This window comes from Clytia hemisphaerica, unplaced genomic scaffold, assembly GCF_902728285.1.
Source record: "Clytia hemisphaerica strain Z4C2 unplaced genomic scaffold, Clytia hemisphaerica genome assembly, whole genome shotgun sequence".
Classification (NCBI taxonomy): Eukaryota; Metazoa; Cnidaria; class Hydrozoa; order Leptothecata; family Clytiidae; genus Clytia; species Clytia hemisphaerica.
Window position 1 is genome coordinate 658828 of NW_027103910.1, and position 22085 is coordinate 680912.

General features: G+C 35.8%; 1 protein-coding gene across 1 annotated transcript in view; it reads right to left on the reverse strand.

The window, feature by feature from the left end:
* Window positions 1-9352: 9352 nt before the first annotated feature.
* The window catches only part of LOC136809210 (sperm-associated antigen 17-like), a 31903-nt gene continuing 19170 nt past the window's right edge, over window positions 9353-22085 (reverse strand). The window contains exons 24-32 of the mRNA XM_067065726.1: window positions 21688-21920; window positions 21167-21191; window positions 20645-20842; window positions 19726-19875; window positions 17669-17935; window positions 16611-16723; window positions 15956-16210; window positions 15691-15838; window positions 9353-10317 (exon numbers count right to left, since the gene is read on the reverse strand). Of these exons, the coding sequence (XP_066921827.1) occupies window positions 10190-10317; window positions 15691-15838; window positions 15956-16210; window positions 16611-16723; window positions 17669-17935; window positions 19726-19875; window positions 20645-20842; window positions 21167-21191; window positions 21688-21920 (1517 nt within the window). The 3' untranslated portion in view covers window positions 9353-10189. The remainder of the gene's footprint in view (window positions 10318-15690; window positions 15839-15955; window positions 16211-16610; window positions 16724-17668; window positions 17936-19725; window positions 19876-20644; window positions 20843-21166; window positions 21192-21687; window positions 21921-22085) is intronic.

Consider the following 22085-nt stretch of genomic DNA (forward strand, 5'->3'; position numbering starts at 1 on the left):
GTTTATTACTTTATTTTCAAAAATTTTCTCTCCATGTCATATGAGGTATTTCTTTATTTTTAGAGGTACCTTCAAAGTTAAGTGTGGAGTTTATCTACCAATTTTGCCTGGAATATTGCATTTATAATGAAGAAAATTACTTGGCTCAAAAACGTGAATTTGGACAGGTTTGATCGTTTATTACAAAGATAATTTGAATTATGAAACGAACAAATCATTTTCTAGAAAAACAAAACTTTTTATTGCGCTGGAGGAGGTTCGAAAAGGAAATTGCTTTGACTACATTTTCGTTTAAGCTAAACATTACTGGAGACTTAACCAACCTTGGAAATAGTCCTTTTAAGTTTCATGTCCTTGATAAAATTATGGTGGTTGGTTCGCAGAATACACAATACACCAATTAACACCTGCAACAAAACTTCACGAAAAAGAGACTGGGTTTGATTTCAGGGTTAAAAAACATAAAAGACATTGTATTGAGACGTTCGCCAGAAAAGGGGATATCTTGTAGTTCAGGCCGCAAAATTGATCGAATATAATCTCGTCTTAGTCAGGGTTAGTATTTGAATTTCAATCAAACCTATAAAGTTTGTCAACATATAATTTCAACAGCTTTTAAATAAAGTGTATTTGACCCCTCCCTCCCCAATATCAATGTTGGATTTGAAGAAATTTGACATAAACAACATTGATACTTTAGGGGTGGGGTTCCTGGGTCAAAAACTGTGAAAATATCAATTTGTGCCAAATATTATTTCAAAAGTTGTAGTCTACGTGTACGTAATAGAGACCTGGGAACAAGGTTTGTACAGTAATTACAGTGGCAACAAACAGGAGAAATAAACAAAATGAGTCACATCTTTCAATTGCCAACTTAAACAATTTCTTACGGATAAAAATCTGTTTTTGAAACATTTTATCTTGACTTCCCTTTCCGTGCAAGAAAACCTTATCAATCTCACGAGAAAGACATTTCGAACATCCGATTATATGTTTCCTCGAAACGTCTTCGTAAATCCGAAAGGAACTCGAAAGTTGTCTACTCTGATAAGATTAGTTCTTTATTCCTAGGAATAGATCGCTGCAATGAGCGAACGAGCGATTATAATATGAACAATTTTTGCAGATATTGATAAATGATCATTTAGGATTACATGAAGGCTATGATAGTTTAGAATGACAGCGCTGAAAAATTCTGCAACGTTGTGGTTTTTCACAACGCTTCCAATCAAAACATGCGATTAAAATTTATGAATACCCCATTTTTTCTTAAAATCACAAGCAAAATCAGGCTAAATTTCGCTCTTTTGAACAAATTAGCGCTTTTTTGAATAAATTAGCCTTACTGCCAAAGATGATTGGGAAAAATCCCTAGGTAGGAAATTGAAATCCTAAGGTGAAAAGTTAACTTTTGGATTGGTCTACCAATTGCACACGATTTCAAGACTCTGTTCGTCACGCTGCAACCACGTTTTAGTTTCAAAGACAAGCGACAACCAATCATAGTTTATATTCCTGCATTGGTCACGCTTAAAAAAAATAATTTTCCAAACTTTTTTTATGTTAAGGAGGACAGCTCTAAATCAAAATTTGTAATTTTGATAAAGTTTTAGAAGCAAATATCATGCACTCGTAGCACTAATAGCGACTCTTCAGAGAAAATATCGGTTAAAAAAGCCACGCCTTAGGGAACTTAGCAATATTAGCAGCTTAAATGTTTCAAAGAAAACATGTACACAGGGTTGTATTATTATCAAACTAAACAAAGTAAAATAACTCTTGAAGTAACAAATAGCCACATCGGATGACATAAAAAAAAATAAACCGCAATAATGACAAATAATTAGATAAAAATCCTAGGTGTGGTGTTTTTGCATTTCACTATTATGGATGTATTCTAAAATTTTTGGAAAAAATTATCCTGAAATATTCATACGGTATTCCCGAGCGGTGTTCTTAGGGTAGGATCAAAACCCAGCCTAAATCTAGCATGGAATAAAAAAAATTGGCATTCATGTGAAAGCTGGGTTAAATTACCATATTCTTTGTTTTTTGGCCAATTTCATCATGAATATTCTTATAAAGTATATTTTTATAAAGAAAAATAAAGAAAAAGCGCGTACTCGTTTAAAATCGGAGGTGTGGTCTGTAACAAGAACTTTCCCTTTCCATGTAAGAAATCAGTTAATTGCTAATGGCACCGTTAGATTTTTATGACCTCTTTTTGGCGCAATTAAAAGACTTTTTTTAGGAAAAATTATGTAAATCAGCATCGCTTGTAAACAAAGATCTAAAACACTGACGATAGCCAATATATCAGAAACATATTAAGAACATCTTAAGGCTTTGCAGACACACCATTAGTTAGGAAGACATAGTTGTCATTAGTTAGGATAAAAATACTCACAAAATGGTGAAAATTTGAACAGGTGAAGATAGGCTTAAACTCAAAGTTAAGAACATCCAAAGACTTCAAAAAATTTGTATAACTTGTATTAATAAGTGATAGATGAATCCATCAAAGAGTGCTTGATGATCAGGACCAGAGCTTCCTGGTGACGATTCAATAAAGATGAAACTTAAAATAATATCGTAATTCAACTTTTGTTTTTTTCTTGTACACTGTATAGCTTGTATTCATTTTAGCAAATGGCTTTAAAAATACCTGGACATCTCAGTCATTTATAGGGTAAGGAGAGAAGTACCGCTGGTCAGGGTTCCGGGGGGGGCAGTAGGTTTACCAACTGACGGTATGTCCAGCGAAAAAAATGGCTTTTAGAATCGCACCCTTACAGTGCAGAAAAGAATCGGTGAAATTCATACCCTTACAGTGCATTTTTTCAAATTTTAAAGTCTTTTAGAGCAAAAAAATCAAGATTTCCGAGCGAAAATTTGCAATTTTTCCCAAATTTTTCATAGATTTGCTGAAATTTCCACCCATACAGTGCATTTATCAAAAGTCCACCCTTACAGTGCATTTCTGATATTTTGAAAAACATACCCTTAACCGCCGCACATACCCGTCGGTCAATTTGCTTGACTGCCTCCCCCCCGGTCAGGGTTTCTTCACACACTGAAAAAATCTGACATGGTCGCAAAATCACTTAATATAAAAAAAGTAAACCAACGAGGTCGTCATTTTCAGAGCCGAAGTTAAAGCCAGTTTGAGTTCCTGAATAATATTGATGTATTGATTTATCACTTTTAGAAAATGAGAAAATAAAACGTCGTTACGTCATATTATCAGTAAATAGTCAAATGGTACAGAAACTTCAACAACAGGAAGATTACTCAGCAATCGGTTCACAATTCTTGACATCAATGGTAATTTGAAACTCGGGAAATTTTGAATGTCTTGTTTCAATTGGTTCAAAGATATATTACAATGCAAAATTGTCTCCTCTATTCCACTATATTAAACAAAATAAATAAAAAGATAGACAGACAGACAGACAGATAGACAGGTAGACAATCACAAGTATCATATCAAAATTAATAAATAAAATACACGTTTTTTTAATAACATTTAAATTTTTTGAAGCCTAAAAATGTTCTTAACATGTTCTTATTTTCACCATTTTTTGCATTTTGTTGATATTTTTGTCCATTTTCCTAAGAAATCGGGTGTTTTAGAGTCCCCAAAGGCTTAAAAAATGTTCTTAACATTTTGGCCATCGAAGCCTTATGTTCTTATAAAGTGTGCTCTTGTAAAAAAACGTGTTATTTACTTATCACGAGGTTCTAGGGTAGTTTAGGTATAAACTTATTTCTTTCTTTATGATTTTTGTTGGCCAATCATAAAAAAAAGAAATAAGTTTATACCTAAACTAGTTCTAGGGAGACGGAGGTAATTTTCACCAGCTCTCCATTTTTAAAGGAACTTTAAACCCACACACCTCTCTTTAGAAAATTTGGAGCTTTCCGAGATTCCAGCCCGATGGCGCCACAGAACGTCCACTTGGCAACCAAAAAACATTAAAAATGTCCAAAATAAAATCTGCCCTATTAAAAAGTTTTTGGTTTCCTCCTTTTTCGAGCTCGCGTTTAAAGCATGGTTCCTTCAAGCGAGTAGGCGTCTCCCCTATAATGACTTTCGCTATCGAAATGCTGGGTTCTTGAATAATGGCTAATTAAAATCTTAATTACCATCCTCGAGAAGGAAAATTTTCATATTGTTTTTCTGCAAATACTCAGACCCGCAAATGTTTTGAAAAACAACAACAAAATCTTTTTAATTTCATTATTAGAACTGTGCTTATGGAGTTTGCCCCTGGGCCATTTAGAATTACAGAAGCTTTCCGATAGTAATTCAACCTATGTATTGTTTTGAATTTCTAGTTCTTCGAAGGTTGGTTTGATTTTTTAAGAGTAATGAAGCAAGAAATTCTCCGAGACTAAGTCAGATGTGTCAGATGTGGAGATCTGAATGGTTAATTATTTATCCAGGGTCGAAGCATTGAAGAAAATTCTTTGAATTCTGAAAAAATTTTCAGATTCTTATAAATATAAGCAGTCATGATACATCACGAATGGCCAATTTTTATACACAATTTGAACTAATAGAAATACCAGGGGTTAGCTGGGAAAATGATTGGATGATAATGGTTTATTTGTTTACGTTAAACGATGTCAAGTTAATTGGTCATTATCGTTAATTTCTCTTTCGATGAATTTGAAACCGCATGGTTTCCTACAAGCTGGTATGTGAAAATTCATCGCGAAAATATTTTTGAATATGATGTGGGTAAAATAAAGGTGTTAGATTCTGAGATTCTGAAAAATAGCAAAGGAGACGTGAATGTAACTACTAGATAGAACATTAAATGGTACTTTATTTTGTTGGGAAACACTTAGAAAATGATTCACGTGTTATAGATAGAAGTGTGTAAATTTACGAAGACACCAATATTAGGGTCTGTGCTCCATCGTTATATAATAATGTTACATATGGGCTTGTTCAGTACTATAACCTACTGGACTTTCTAAAACAAAAATAACACTTGTATATTTCAATCACCCTTTCGTCTGTTTTGAAATATATTTTTAGGATTTAGCGACAAAAATGGCGAAAAATAACTATGTCAAACAGAATTTCAATCGGTAAATGAGAATCTTGCTACTACACAAAAAAAACCGCCCCTGTCCCAGTAAAAAAGTGTTGTTTTTTTAGTTCTTGGGATATAATGAATAAATTTTAAGACGAATACCCCATTAGATGAGAAAGGTGTCCCTTTGTGTGAGATAGTAGCGAGTTTATGTATGTGTGTTTTTCAGCGACGGAGACGGTAAGGTTCTAATTTGAGTAGATCCTGACCAGCTGAGGACGACGGTAAATCAGCACTTTTACCGTCCTCGATCTTGCGGGGCGGAATTGCGGGTTTTTCCAAATCGTTTCAGTCACTCTACCGTCCTCAAAGTGCAAATACATAAACTCGGTAGTACGGGGTCATGCCAACATGACAACAATTCCCAAAGTAAAATTTGGCTCATTCAAAAGAACAATTTATTTAAAAGGCGTTCATGAATCAGGCCCGACAAAAGTTTCTATGGCCCAAAGATTGATGTTACAGGCAAAACTGTAAGGGGAAAAGTGATTTAAAATCAACGACTTTCATTACGGCAATATAAAACCCGAATCTCTGTCAAAATGCGGGGCGTTAAGACAAAAATCGAGGGAAATTAATAAGTCATAAAAGAAGAAACTAAGGAATTTCAATAAAGTTGATTGTAATTCTAGGCGATCGCGAGCCAATAAATTTATTGAGTTTATATCGGAAGTATGTACTGGACTGAAGATAGAAGAACTATAACTAAGATTTGGCAGAAAATTTCATAGTTTCTTTGAGCAAAAACTACATCCGAAAGTCAAATCCCACTTTTGGTTTAAAAATAACTCCAATAGAAACTCTAAAATTAGTTTTTTCTTCAATCAAAATTAAATTGCTTGTTTTCGATCTATATAAAAAACCGCAAGATAATCAGAGTGGTACTATGGGTTCCAAAAATCATATGAATGACAACTTAAATCTCATAACACATATAATCCAGTTTGCCGGCTTTAGAGTAATGCGGAACTCCGTAGAGAAATTTTCCCAGGCATTAATGAAAATCGCGTTAAATAATCAACCCGCGTGTCAATGGATAGTAGAATAAAGATGCTGCAGGCTATACTGTAACACCCCTGTATCATGAAATTTCAGCCCAATTGGGAAATTGACTTTGATTTCATCCTCAATGTTTTAAAAAGATTGTACTCCAAACCCATCCCCACTGGATTTTTTTAACCTTAGAAAAGTAGAATTTTTATCCCCATCGGGATTTCAATATGAGTTTTTATCCCTCACCTTTATCCCGCCAGGCTGGAAAAATTGAAAATTTGTTTTTGAAAATTCAAAATATAGAATAAGTAAGCACTCAAAACCAGATTGTCATTGCTGTAATTTGTTATTGTAAGTAAAAAAAATACAACGAAAAGTCAACTTGGGTATGATACTATCTCGACGATTCCGTGAGACCATGGTCATGACCATGGCCAACGCGGAAGCTTAACAATAACATAAACAAAAACAAAAATGCTACCAAATAAGGACATCTTGAAACCACGTGACTGCTTCAAATACATCCTAGGTCTTGCTAATTATACTGTATCAACAATAAGGTCTTAATTAGCATTGGAAAGAAAGGTTATTAATTAAATTAGTGCATAATCAATTCATCTTTTGTCGTCATAGGTAAGGAAATATGGTAATTTCCGATTTCCGTTGTTCCGGACCAACCCACGGATAAGTAATAATACTTCTTCTTATCTTTTTATGTTTTGACAAGGAGATTGTTTAGCAAGCGTCACGGTAATTCTCTCCTTGGGTTTCCCTGAGTAAAAACGTACTGGTCTGTAGAATACACAACTTTGACTTGAAGCACGAAAATTCCTGGCAATTTTGTCGAAGTTTGATGAAGTTTTTCCATACCCTTACTAGGCGCGTAGTGATATAGTGGTTATCGTGTTTGTCTTCTGTCCAGGAGGCCCGAGTTCCATACTCACCGTGACACTACAATTCACTTGGCAAGTGAATGCTCCTTCGCCCGGGTCAACTCATACACCTGCGAGAACATCTGTTCTCCCATTCACGCCATAGCTCGGCAGCTCGCATCTGCAGGGTTGCAATGTCTGCTTGCGCTGTGATTCCTGCTCCATCGTGGGTAGGACCCATTCCGATGCATCGGAGAGCATATCTATCTTACTGGTGCATTTTTGTAAAAACTGTTTAATTCCGCGTATATATTTTCAGTTTATTTGCACCGTCTTGAAGATCTGTTAATATATAGATTTTGGACAATTCGATCAAGTTGAAAGGAATCTTGTAACGAAAATTTTGACATTGATTTTTTGATATTTTCCGTTTCTTAATCATTATAAACTTGAATAATTTGGAATCGACCCGAATACAAAAGTCTAAAACTTAAGAAAATAATAATACAGAGTATGGAGTCTCTATAACTCGAAGACTCGGGAAACGCAGTTAAGGAGACATTCGAGTTATAGAGGTTCGAGTTATGAAGACTCTACTGTAGTAACTGGAAATACATATTGGAGAGTCTAGAGAGGGCGTTTTTAGAAATAACTGCCAATAATATCATCATTCAAAAATGTTTGAGTATTGTAAAAATTATTTTTGCTGTGAGCCATAAATCATCCCACGCTAGAGAAAATAAAATTTTGGATTTCCTTTAGCAGAGTGTAATTAATCACTAAATGATATCTTCTGGAAGGATGAGAATCCTAAACGATTATCCGAAATACGATCCGATTTTCATAACTCACTTCTCTCCTATTCAAAATTTGATTTCTCGGGATACACAATCATACGGTGACCAAGGCTGCAGACACCCCTATATCTAAACATCAGAGCGCATCCCCTATAGCAAAACATATCAGAGCGCATCCCCTATATCAAAACAATGCAGAGCGCAACCCCTATATCAAAACAATGCAGAGCGCATTCCCTATATCAAAATATATCAGAGCGCATCCTCTATGTCAAAACATATCAGAGCACATCCCCTATATCAAAACAATGCAGAGCGCAACCCCTATATCAAAACAATGCAGAGCGCATTCCCTATATCAAAACATTTCAGAGCACATCCCCTATTTTATCAAAACAATGCAGAGCGCATCCCCTATATCAAAACAATGCAGAGCGCAACCCCTATATCAAAACAATGCAGAGCGCATTCCCTATCAAAACATATCAGAGCACATCCCCTATTTTATCAAAACATTAGAGCGAATCCCATGTATCAAAACATATCAGAGGGGATAACGTGCAGCCCATTAAGTTTAAAGCCCGAAGGGCTAGAGTAGAATCTCTAACCTTTCTCAGGCAAGAAAAAGTTAAGCCTTAAAAAATGCGCCGTATTTTTGACGACAGATTGAATCTAGCAATTCCTTTGTTTACGATTGATATTTTTCTCGAAATTTAGCGTAAATTTTAGTTTTAATCCGTCATTTGTGTAAAAACCAGGCGAGCCGCTCAAGGCCGCGGAGCTTTGGTAGGATTTGTTGGCTTCAAATCCTACCAAGGAGATTCAATTCTAGCCTTTCGGGATTATACTTCATTGGTGCAGCCTAATAGTGACCTAGCATTGAGCTGTTAACTTTCTTTATTATATATACATCAAAGGATTAAGCTTCGCACAATCAGTGAAGCGACAAAACACGTATGTACTGTGTCCTGATTTTGGAATGTAAATCGATTTAGGACCGGGGGTAGTGGGTTTACTAACTGAAGGTATGTGCAGCGAAAAAAATGGAAGGAGGTCATCACAATAATGCCAAGGCATTTCTACATTGATTTTTAGAAATCAACTTTTTTCCAAAATAAGAGGCATTAAATTTAAAATGTCATATTTTTCATTGTTTGGTGTTTTTGGTGTCTCCTCCTTAATTTACCCTTTCCAAAGTAATCGAACAGCGATAGTCAACATCGTTGTCAATTTTGGTCCAACTTTTGCAATGTCATCTATTTTTAGGGGGGAAAACACAAAAATGGGTGCTGGGTATGTGTATGCCTTAAGGGTAGATTTTTTCACCTTTCTATGTCTCTCTACGGGTAGGTCTTCTTTCAAAAGTGGAAGAAAACTTTTCAAAAAAGTCTCTCTAAGGGTCGCCTTTTCAGCAAAAATCAGTCCTCTCTAAGGGTCAGGGTCAGGGTTTAGAGGTCCGGCATGCACATACCCAGCATCCCTCAATACTTTCCTTCAATCAGGAGAGCAATCAATATTTTAAAGCATGCTGTAATTAAAAGACTGGTTGGCATCATTTATGAATAGGAGAAATTTTTTATTGATGTCAGAAAATAACTTTTATTTACGTTTGGTTAAAAAATAGATTCGAAATTATTTGAAATATTTACAATCTAAAGTTTGCTATTATACAAGTTTTGACCAAAAATAAACACTGGAGGTAATTATATTAATCTTCACGTTCTGTTTTTGTGAAAAAGATTGCCAAATTGTGACCTCAAGATGGACTCCACCCTTCTAAATAAATACTGTAGTTATCTCTAAAGTGAACGGTCTTGAAGTTTTTTGACGGACCGTTTTAAAAGTGCTTTGAGTGGGAATTGTCGTCAGAAATTTTTTTTTTGAAATCTCGCCCACTCATACTTAAAAATTCCACTTCAGTATATCATTTTTGGGCACATTGATTGAATATTATTGATGTTGTTCTAACGAGGAATCAAGCAACGTAAATCACCCCATAACTTATGTATGGATAGAGCACTATAGCATTCGGTGATTTCTATAGAAAATATTGGAAGATGCTCGTAAGTGCTGAAAATATATATTGTTAGTCACATGGCGTTCTAAATCTTTAACAAACAAGCTCCCAATGTACTCGTTCTGTGGTTGATTTTTGTCTATATTTGTGCGTCTTTTTTCACCAAAATCTTATCTCCCTTCCGACTTTTCTCACCGTTTTATAGCTAACAAAGTGACGTCAGCATCTTCAAATATTTTCAGAAAATAAAATTGAGCCCTCACAAAATCGAAGTTGGTGTACACTTGATAGGTCTGAAGATTAAGAGCGCTATGGTTAGTCACTATGAACAAAATAAATAAGTAATACCTGTACATACATCTCATCTTCTAACAAGATAACCTGAAAGCATACTCTCGCACTTTTTTACTCTTTTCTTGAGCGTAACATCTCACGAGACGACGGGCGTTTGTCAAGTATGAGGGTGCCTTTGGAAGGCCCACCCTGGGGCGTCATTTCTGATGGGTGTTGTAATTCATCTTGTGTTATGATTGCTGGTAAATATTTTTGTTAAGGAATACAAAGAAAACATCAGAACCGAAAATACGCCTCAAAATATATAGTCAACAATACATCATTTAATGGAGTACAAATAGAAAAAATAGAAAAACACGTATAATTATAAAAATATTAGTCGCTTTTTATGTTTCATCTTTATTTTATTTAGTATTTTCAACACTTGCTCTCCTTGAGGTCAGATCTCTGATCTTCACCATATATATATATAGTCAAGAAGTATAAAACCTTCAACTACTCAAAATGGAAACAATAAAGACAAAACTCACAAAACAAAAAGACAATACAATACAACAAAAATCTAGAATGAACATTCATAGAATATATATGTATCTTTTTCATGAGAGCAATTTTATAAGAGCATGAAGTTGAAAATTGGCTAATACCAGTTAAGAATCACAGGAAAAAATGTTAAAAACCCAGGCCTGGGAACAGGGCATTTTCGGGGTGGGTTTTCATCAAAAAAATTTTTGCCTTGGGATTTTCATTTTGCTATAAGTTGAATAAAAATGTGGGTGTCTTTTTAGCTATTTTACAGACCTGAAAAAATTTTCGGATGAAAAACCCACCTGGGATTTGACCATTTCCCAGGCCTGGGTTTTTTAAAATGAGGACTGGATTGGGATTTGGCAATTTCCCAGGCCTGTGTTTTTATAGCTCAAAAAATGAAAATTGTCTAAAAAGCAAACCCAAAACCCACCCTTGTATACAGGTCATTTCAAAGGCATGGGTTTTTTGAAGTCGGGTCCGAAAATGGCCAAATCCCAGGCCTGGGTTTTTTCAAAATGAGGACTGGATTGGGATTTGGCAATTTCCCAGGCCTGCGTTTTTATAGCTCAAAAAATGAAAATTGTTTAAAAAGCAAACCCAAAACCCACCCTTGTATACGGGTCATTTCCAAGGCTTGGGTTTTTTGAAGTCGGGTCCGAAAATGGCCAAATCCCAGGCCTGGGTTTTTCAAAGTGAGGACTCCATTGGGATTTGGCAAATTCCCAGGCCTGCGTTTTTATAGCTCAAAAAATGAAAATTGTCTAAAAAGCAAACCCAAAACCCACCCTTGTATACGGGTCATTTCCAAGGCTTGGGTTTTTTGAAGTCGGGTCCGAAAATGGCCAAATCCCAGGCCTGGGTTTTGGGGCTGTAAAACAGTCGTTTTCGGCATTCGGGTGGTTTTTCCATTAGCTAAATTCTGGAGCCGCTCGCTGCGCTGCAGTTGATGTGCGTGTCGGGACAAAAATCAAGGCGGAAGCCATTTTGTTTACATTTTTGGCTGGGGAAGCACTGCAAAACAGTGCTTTTTGAGTAGATTTGGTGATTCTTGGTAAGAAAGAAGAAGAATACTACTTGGAACCAACATCAAATGTATTTGAATAGACTTCTATCATACATTGGAATAAAAGACAATACTTTTTTAACATAATGAATGTGTGAAACTTGCTTTTTTGTTTACAAACTTCACTCAAGTAGTTTCGTCGATTTCGCTGCTTTCGAAAGCTGTTGATGGAGACTACTAACTTGCAGAAGTAACTTTATATTGGTGCAAACAATGACTATAATAGCTTCACAAACATTCCCTATCATGGAATTCAGCTGAGAAAGATTTTTTTCGATCGCATTGAACAGTTTTGATATGAGGAGAGATATCCAAGATATAGGCTCATTCAAACATGGTTTCACCCATCCCTTTAGATAACAAAGATTTCATGATTCATTTTATTCATCTCAAAAATGGCTGAAGAGGCACTAACGGTCAGATCGGATTCATCGCTGACTGCGCTGAGGGATAAACTTTACTTTAACTCTCAAAATTTTGTCGTTGAATCTTCCCAGTCGTCAAAGACGGAGTTATAATGTTATAAACGTGACTGATTTTGGGGTATGTTTTACGTGCAGGTTTTGATTGGATCCAGGACAAGAAAAGGATAAGCGAGTGCAAAGAAAGTGCCCAAAAATTCTGAAATTTTGAAAGTACCGCAAAAAATTGAAAGTACCTTATGACATTGACATGATTGTGTGACAGATTTTTTTATCATAGATTTTGTTACGTCTTTTTAATTAGTATTCTGCTTAATGCAACAAACATAGCAGTGTAAAAACTGAAAGCTAGTAATTTATTCGCTTTTTGTATTTGTTTTTTAATTTGATACCCCTGTTGGGGTAGGGTAGGGACTACTAGTAGTAAAAGTATTGCCACGTTAAACACATTTTCAAATCTTTCTGGATATATTTCAGGATTGACATGAAATTGAAATCACTAGCTAAAGAACTCTTGAAGTCGCCCAGAATATATACAGATATTTATTATATCTTTATCTCAAGCTTTTGTTAATATTTCATTGATTTTAAATAATATGAGATAAACAATTTCAGATATTTATCTTTAAAATATCTATTTTATCTTTAAGTTTTTATTTGCATACAAAAGATATAAATAGTGTATAAAATATTTTAATATATGTAAAATAGTTCCCAAGGAAAAAGCAATTATCCCCAAAAGATAAAGGTCAAATCCGTTTTTTCATGTGCTTCCGATGAGAAACTTAACGTAATTTTGACCATGTTGAGGGGGTGGGATTTGGCTTTGGAAAAAGGAACATGTACAGGTCTGGGAACAGTACATTTTTGGGGTGGGAAATGCCTTTTTTCGGGGCTGGGATTTGGCTGGGGAAAATGGAACGCGTACAGGTCTGGGAACAGGGCATTTTCGGGGTAGGAAATGCCTTTTTTCGGGGATGGGATTTGGCTTTGGAAAAAGGAACATGTACAGGTCTGGGAACAGTACATTTTTGGGGTGGGAAATGCCTTTTTTCGGGGCTGGGGAAAATGGAACGTGTACAGGTCTGGGAACAGGGCATTTTCGGGGTGGGAAATGCCCATTTTCGGGGGTGGGATTTGGCTTTGGAATATGAAGCATTTTCCACCCCGGATTTTTTTTAATTTCGGGGCCGAAAATGACCAGCTCCACAACCCGTGATTTTTTTGTCTACTAAAAACACCGACCTGAAAACTAGCAATTTTCGACCCCGAAAGTTTGAAAATCTAGCCCTTGGGAACAGGCCAAATTCAGCCCCGAAATGTTGAAAACACAGGCCTGGAAACAGGCCATTTTCGGCCCCGAAATTTTAATATCCTTGACCTGGGAACAGGGCAATTTCGACTCCAAATTAAAAAAATTCGGGGTGCGAAATGCCTTTGGCATGTTTCATGTTCCAAACCCAAATCCCACCCCCGAAAACAGGCATTTCCCACCCCGAAAATGCCCTGTTCCCAGGCCTGGGTTTTTAACATTTTTTCCTGTGAATAAGCCTAAGCCCCAGGTTTCAGAAATTACTTTAAAAGTACTGATTTTAGCAGATTTTAAGTAAATAAACTGAGCGTATTAAGAACATCGTAAGAACAGTTAAGCCCCAATTCTTAAAATTTCAAGAAATTAAAAACAGCCCAGGATAAGCCAAAATTTACTTGTTCTCACAAAAAAGTGTGTAACTTCCTACTATCGCCCAGTTGTGAAAAACGAGCAGAAATTGACCAAAAAATAAGCAATAGGTAGTGATTTTATCTAGGGGTACACGCGTGAGTGGAAATAGAAAATAAGGGTCTCCAAATTAGATCGTCACACTGTATAGACTGGAGTCGTTTATAATGCATGTAATACTAATAATAAACACAAATAATAATACGGGATTTAGTTTGTATAAACGACTGGAAGAATCCGGTGTTCCAGCCTTATAGATACAGGGGCTAGCTACGCAGAAACTTGCGTACCAGTGGATACCCCTTAAAACCCACAATAAAAAGTGGTACCCTCTATCTCATTGTTTAGTTGGAGTGTAAGGCTGAAACTTTTTGTGTTGAAAGTACGTTGTCTATGATTGTCTTCCCTAGCAGTGATGTTTTGTAGAAAACAGTTTTCAGTTTTTCACGAGGAAGTGAAAAAGTGAAGTTTTAGCTATTTACCCCTTAAAACCTACAAAATGGTTTTTCTCGAATAACTTTTTACAAAAAAGTTCCTTTGACCTCAAATTTTGAACATTGATTCACTGTAAAGTTACTAATGTTATGAATATACCATTAGTACCTAAATGATCTCAAAAATATGTGTCAAAATCAAAATACCCCTTAAAACCTACAAAAATAAGGCTAAAAACCACAAAGTCCGACCCTTGCTAACGGGATACTCAAGCTGATGGATACAAATTTGGTGTTGCTTCGTGATTCAATGGTTCAAAGACTTGCTAGAAATTCATTCCCACAACAATATTTTCATTTTTCAGGATTTCATGCCCATAATGCAATTGTGTGTGGTTTTTTCGTTAAAAACGGAAAAACGCTACGAAAGGCCAAAACCTTTCATTCGCTTCATTTTTGACCTATGGTTCTAATGTTTTTCTAAATCTCCATCAAATTTGTGACATTTTGGTATGCAACATGACCAGGTTTTGAGAAAGTCGATTTTCAGATTTTATTGATCATCACCATAAAAGTGCTTTAAAGTAGAATTTTAAGGGCCTGTCATTTTCGTTGGGGTCTATTCACGAAGATGAAAATGATTTTTTCATACCTACCATAAGTATAGGTATCTAAAAAGTATAGGTTTTATGACCTTAAATTCAATTGTGTAATTTCTAGGTCCAAAAAACCTGATTTTTTGAGGGGATTTTTGATAAAATTTTGAATAACTTCGAATTTTAAGATACTTTAGCATCTTTAAAATCCTTAAAATTTGGTATTTTATGAAAGAACATTTATAAGAGGTTGTAAAAAAGTGAAACATACCACATAAAATTAAATCTGGTAGTTATGAAAGCCAAAAATGCAACATTGTGGGTTTTAAGGGGTATGTGGTTTTAAGGGGTATCCACTGGTAGCGAGAAAACAATTTATCAAGCAACAACAAACTCTCAAAACGAAATCAACTCAAATGAAAAACTTTCAATACACAAATCCACACATATTCTTTTTTCCCCAGAATTATTTTGAGCAGGAAAAAATTATAATTGCAATATTGACACTTTTCTTTTGTTTGGAGTTAGTGCACAAAGTTTTCTAGACGACTAAAATTGTTCCATTCATTACTTTTTGCTTTCTACTATGTATAAATTAGTCGTCTAGCTTGCTAGACTACACACTGTAGAGAAAACTCTAACAAAATTTGGGCATATTTTAGTGTTCGCGTTTTGTTTCTAATTTTTTTTGTTCATTTTAGGGCAAAAATAGTTAAGATATTGGTCAAAGCTGTTCTCCCAGAAGTTCGTTTTTCTAATCCTTTACCATTTATAATGGTAACAAACTGACCTTTGAGGGTGCAAAAATTGAAACATATTTATTGGTAATTGAATTGAAAAGGATACTTGCTATAACAGGAAGGTAGAGGATATCAGTTTCACTGATAATCTCCACGTGGTGTGAAATTTGACCGATTCCACATGAGCCGCTTTCAACACCGACTGCCACAGCAAAGATTTCCACATCAAATGTCACTTGCATTCCTGCCGCCACCTGGAAAGAAAAAGATTACAAAAACTTTATGTTTAAAAAAATATATGTGGTATGGAGTGATGAAATTACGAGTGTTGTAAGAAAGGAAGTTGGAGAAGGTACGAGATTTACTATTACCTGTCCCGGCTGATAGATGATCTTTAAACCAGTAGACAAGGGTGGTTGTTTGATTTTATATCTACAAGAATCAATTCCAACATTTTTCATGGTGACTTGGTGTGTGTAAGAATAACCTTCAGTTAAGACACCAAAATCTACAACATCTGGTAGCAAAATGAAACCACGAAGTTTGGATGTTGATTCGGGATCTACTGAACCGTATACTGATGCTGTCTTAGATTGGCGTCGTACAGGATCTTCTATATTGGTAAACTATAGAAGAAGATTTTTCAATTACACAAATTATTTTGTACGAGTTTGTAAGCATTTCAGTCTAATCTATATGATAGAAATCACCGGTTATAAATTATTGTCAAGGGTTTAGAGTTCGTATTTCGAGGCACTGTTCTCTGATGTATATGAAATTTTTGGGAGAATCAAAAGCCACATAAATAATACTAGGGGGATTGCCTCTAAATCCAAACATTTTTAAACACCCCACAAGAAATCGTTTAGATCTTATTTTGGAAAATTACTACCCGAAACACTGGGCAGATCTTCCATTTACTTATTTGGGTAATACCTTAAAATCAACCTCTGTCAAAAAGTTTCCCCTTACAATACATGAAATGGATACAATTTACAATGCATTCTGGACAATTTCTTCACAAACCTTTTCATTAGGAATTGCATTAGGTCTTGAGCCAAGTATTGAAGAAGGTGTTTTAACGCTCCCTTTACGTGGTGATCCAGCAACGTCATACATCAAACTTCTTGACAACATGCCTGTAACAAAAGAGTAAGACTTCTGAGGAGCCGTCCCGGGGGAGGGTACTTAAACAAATGGAGGGTACGGTATATGCCGATCTTAAGGGTACCTTTTTGGATTTCGAAAGTCTCGCTAAGGGTCGGGAAAATCATTAGGGTCAGAGAAATAGGAAAATTTCAACTTTTTACCCCCAGAAAGATCAAAATTTGGACAAAATTGGTCAAATTTGTCCCAATAAGGATCATAAAATTCACAAAATTTTCGACCAAGGGTCGAAAGTCAGGCGGCACCCCCTGTCAGCTCACAACCTAAGTGCCCCCCCCCGGGGGAGCTGTACAATCAATCACTTCCTTTTATGATGACTCGTGATTTGGGTTTTTTTGGGGGAAAAGAGCCCACGATGATGATATTTGGTAAATTCAGTTGGAAAGCATTTACCTCATCAAAAAGACAGTTATACACATGGTGTTATAGAGTAATCGTGTGTTTCTCTGGCTATTTTATAGTTGACATTTATTACTAATTTGCAAATCAAAACAGTCGTATTTGTATTTATTTAAAAACCTGCAAAATCGAGGACGGTAAAAAAGAGCTGATTTACCATCGTCCTCAGTCAGTCGGGATCTAGACAAATTAAAAACTAACTGATGTGATCACAAAAGAACAATTTTGATGAACAAGCTTAAGGATTTCTACGATTCTCTTTGGACGTTTCAACATTTTGTCATAGAAACACCTTAAGGGAAGAAATTTTCGCGGAATTTAATTTCGCGGTTTAGAGGATTTTTTGTTTAAATTATGGCCTAGTTTGCCCTAAAAAGACCAATTTTATAAGTGATTTTTTAAATCATGAGAATATTCGTATTGCGCGGAATTTAATTTCGCGGATTTGTCGAAAAACCGTGAAATTAAATTCCGCGAAAATTTCTCCCTTTACATTAATGAATACTTCGTATACAAACCTTTACTACTCTCATTCATTGACGAAGGTTGTTCAGTGAAATTAGATTCTGTGATTGGATCTAGCTTCGATTCCAGTAACGGAACACTGTTCTTAGTAAAACTTGTATTCTTGGCACGTTGCGGTGTCGGATTAAGAGGACGCCCACTTGTGCTGCTATCGTAAGGTGATATACTGTTGATACTGTAATCGTTCTTCATTGACATTGAGGAAGAAGGATCTTCAATCAAGAAGGAAGAATCTTCTTGGTGTGGCGTGCTTGACGAAACTGAAAGGAAGTTGATAGGAAAATATACTCAAAACGACAAATTAGCCTAGATAGAACTTTTCATAAATTACGTCACGTGCAACGCTCACCTTGTTTTCAAAATATTGCGGAATTAATAAGAAGTTTATTCTATTATAAAAGTAACACTTGAAGACTGAAGGGATTAAGACAGCCTTGGTACTCTCGGGTACCTAATAGCCGGGGGGGGTTGGAATAAGCTGAGAGAGAGGGTTGGAAAAAATATCATCTATCTATCTATCTATCTATCTATCTATCTATATATTTAAGTAACATTAGGCCCGTAGGCCCATTTTCGCTACATATAAAATACAAGATTGTTTAATAAAATAATTTTATTCATAAATATCAATAAATATTAAAATCATTCTAAAAGTCAAGGGGCTAACAAGAAAAGGGGGTGATAAGTGTGTCCAAGCTTGGAAAGTGTAAGACTAAGAGATTAAAGTTATGAGATTATTTATGAGTTTGGTTGAATTGGATACTAAGAAGTAATATAGTTGTGAATTTTAGGTGGGTAATGATAAAATACTATAAAATATTATAATGTATCTTCATTAATTAACGTTATTAGAAATATTAAATAATTTATTTTATTTAATATTTCTAATAACGTTAATTAATGAAGATACATCATACTTAATGAGCGGGGGGGGGAGGTTGGAATAAAAATTTCCAGGGTGGAAATTTCTTGAAAAGGAGGCTAATACAGCAGAATTAGGACAAAAGAGGGAACTTTCAAAAACATTTTCCCAAAAATTAATAAGCATGTCCTGGGTCGAAAATTTTCGAAAATTAATTAGCAGGGGGGGGTGGCTATTAGGTACCCTAGAGTAATGGTTGAAAACGAGGTAGCGGTTGCACTCAAAATAATTTTTCAATATTTTGATGAATTCTTTTGCTATGGACGAAAAGTCTCCTTTTCAGACTTCACTTAAACGAATATTCGCCTGGGACGGAAGAACTGAACACTGAAAGGGGCTATTGGCACCTTTATACAAGATATTGGATTATCCAACCTTTAATACAGACCAGTGATCCGTAGAAGGAGTTGAAGCTCAAGGATAGTAATCATAAGAATCAGCTGGTTGTCAAATTTGGTTTCACTGACCTTTATATATCCCATAAACCAAGCTTTGATCGGAGTTTTTGAAAAGTGGTACCCTAGTGGAAGCACAACTCGATATGGGTCAATTTGCAATTCAATGAAATTTGTCGTTTAAACGATTTCACCAGCATTGAGTAGTGCTACCAATAGGGTAACACTCCAATCAAAGAGTTTGCTTGATGGTTGGGATCGAGAAATTGTGTCCAGTGTTTATAAAGGTTAGTGATCGACCCTTCGAGGAAATTGACTATCCAAATTACCTGTAATTCACGATATGTACCATTGCGATGTCTTCTGATATTACATCACGGAACCAATAGCGAGATTATGTATCGGAGATATTCTACGGCTACGGTTGCGGGGCTGCCTGTACGGGTCGTCAACAAAGGCGACATGTCGTTGTCTACTTTGCTCTGTACGGGAAAAACACCAAAACACCGTGTAAGCAAAGTCGACATAATGCCGTAAGTCAAATATCGAACTTGCTTTTATCACTACTTTAGCCGTAGCCGTAGTGAATTCCAGATACATAATCTCGCTAATATCTATTGGTTGTAAGTGAGGTAAAATCAGTCTATACGCCACTTTGAACCAATCAGCTGTTTGGTCCGTGGAAGACATTGTAATGGTGCATATCATGAAAAAGTAGTTTTCTATTTCTCACCTGGTATTTTATCGTGTGGAGTAATGGATCCTTGAGAAGATGGTATAGAATCAGCTCTGGAAGAAGTTGTTGGATGTTTACTTTCTTCTGCTAATCGATCACTCAACATCTTCATATCTGGTGAAGGATTTTCACGCAGAAATCTCTGACCTAAAAAAAGATAAAAAGATTTACAGACTTCGTGTAAAACTGAATTAAACAACATACAATTAAGGTATATAGCATAAATCAATAAAAGGTTGTCTCAAAGACCACAGGGAACATAAACCAACTCCTCATCCAATTTTTGAAAATTTCCAGAAATGGGGTTTGAACCATTTGATCTTTATTTTACCCTATGCAGTCGAATTACCGCCTATGTTGGCTTGCATTCAGCAATGGCTACTATTTTTAGACGACCACCTTATAATTACGTGGCTGAATGACGGTAACTGATTAATCTCATCGCCAAACTGCTTGAGACAACGTTAAGATGGGCTATTTTCTCATTTATCATCTTCCCAGGAGAGCGTTTGAGATTTCAATGACAGCCAACAGTGCTTGAACTTATACCGTCATTCACCATTGTATTACAAGGTGCACGTCTAGCCAACAGAGTTAACCACACCGTTTTGATTGTTGTCTGTACACAGACCCAGTATCTACGGCTAATTTCAAAATTCATTACCGTAGAGGATCTGTTGCCATTTTTTCATTAGATATTTTTCGAACCGACCGCTGCGATGGAGTGTTGGTAAGAGAGGGGAGACGATGAGAGAAGTCTTGCTTTTTATAAATCATGCTTCATCGCAGAGGTCTCCGTACGGGGATTTTTTTATCAAACAGACAATGCGCACAGAGTGTACTATGAAGCGATAAACGTGAGATATACTCTGTACAGAGTATCGTGACTGCTGCTACCCAACAAATGGTTCATTACCCTGTTCTGTTAGAAAGTAAGGTGGAAAGTCTTCTGTTCGAAGCATATATTTATGATATCCCAAATCCCTCAGCTCTTGCTTGTCTCTTTCCCATTCCTCCGATGCTCGTTCAGTCTGAGCGCGCTTTGGGGATGGCGGCTTGGGTGGACGAAGGGCGTCAAGATATTGATCAGCGATCATTTTCTCTGCATCTGTACCTGAATTTGAACAGAAAAGTTGGTTCAAAAGAGAAATAAAATAATGTTTGTAAATAAAGTGAAACAGGTTGGTATTCAAAAAAGTGAGACATCGAATTGTATGTACAGTTGATGCTCTCTAATTCGACGTTCTTCTATTTGAACACACTCCATTATTTGGTAATTTGAAAGCCACCACAAAAAAAGAAACACGAAATAATTAGACGACGCTCTACTATTCCATATGCTCCCTCTTATTCGAAGAAAATCCAATTCCCCTTGAAAATCGAATTAGAGAGCGTCAACGGCAGTAGAAATAAGCTTTTTAACAAAATTAAAACTTACTCTTTGATGCCTCTTGGTGAAGAAACTAAAAAAAGACAAGTAAGGTGAAGTTAGAGCTCATAACTTGAAGGCAATAAAAACTGATAAACATCGGACCATTCCATTTTATCTCCATACATGGGGGGGGGGGGTGAACGAACATTTCCAGGGGGCAACCTGAGAAGAATTTAGAGGGGTCTAAAGTCGTCCACCGTGACTTTCTTTTTATACAAAAAAAATTTTCCGAGGGTTTCTTTGCAGAATTTGTCATTTTCCAGGGGGTATTCAACCATTTCCAAGAATTTTATTTTGACTTACAAAGGTTCATCTATGGATTTTTAATGGAACAGCCCATTTGATTCAAAGAAAACAGATTTCGTCCAATTATGACCACACAATCAAAACTGAGTTAAGAGTACAATAAAACTAGTGCCTACTGTTGAACTGCCTCAAAAATTAGGCTGAAATTGTTTCCTCCGAGGGTACCTAAACTTTCATAAGAAAACTAATTTGGGTACCAATGGGTAGATTTTCTAACATACATGTTCTTTGATACGTTGTGCTTTTATTTTCTCTTCTTCGCTCCTGTCATCAATATTTCTCAATTTCTCTACGTCATCTTGTTGCTTAGCAATATATTCACCATATTGGTTGATTCCTTCGATGATTTCTTTACGATTTTCAGCAGTTAATTCTTTGTAATTAATCAAATGACGAACTTCCAATGTCTCTGGACATGTGATTTGTGGAGATGATTTTGGAGGGACCCATGGACCTGTGATGAGATAATGAGAAGTGTGTAAAGTTGATTTTTAAGTTTCCCACTCATTTTTCATCTTCATTTTCAAATTTATGCTATTTTTATTTGTTTCACTCCTGAATATCTTTTCAACGAGCACAAAACTGCTATTCAATTTGAGTTTTATGAAAAGTTGAATTT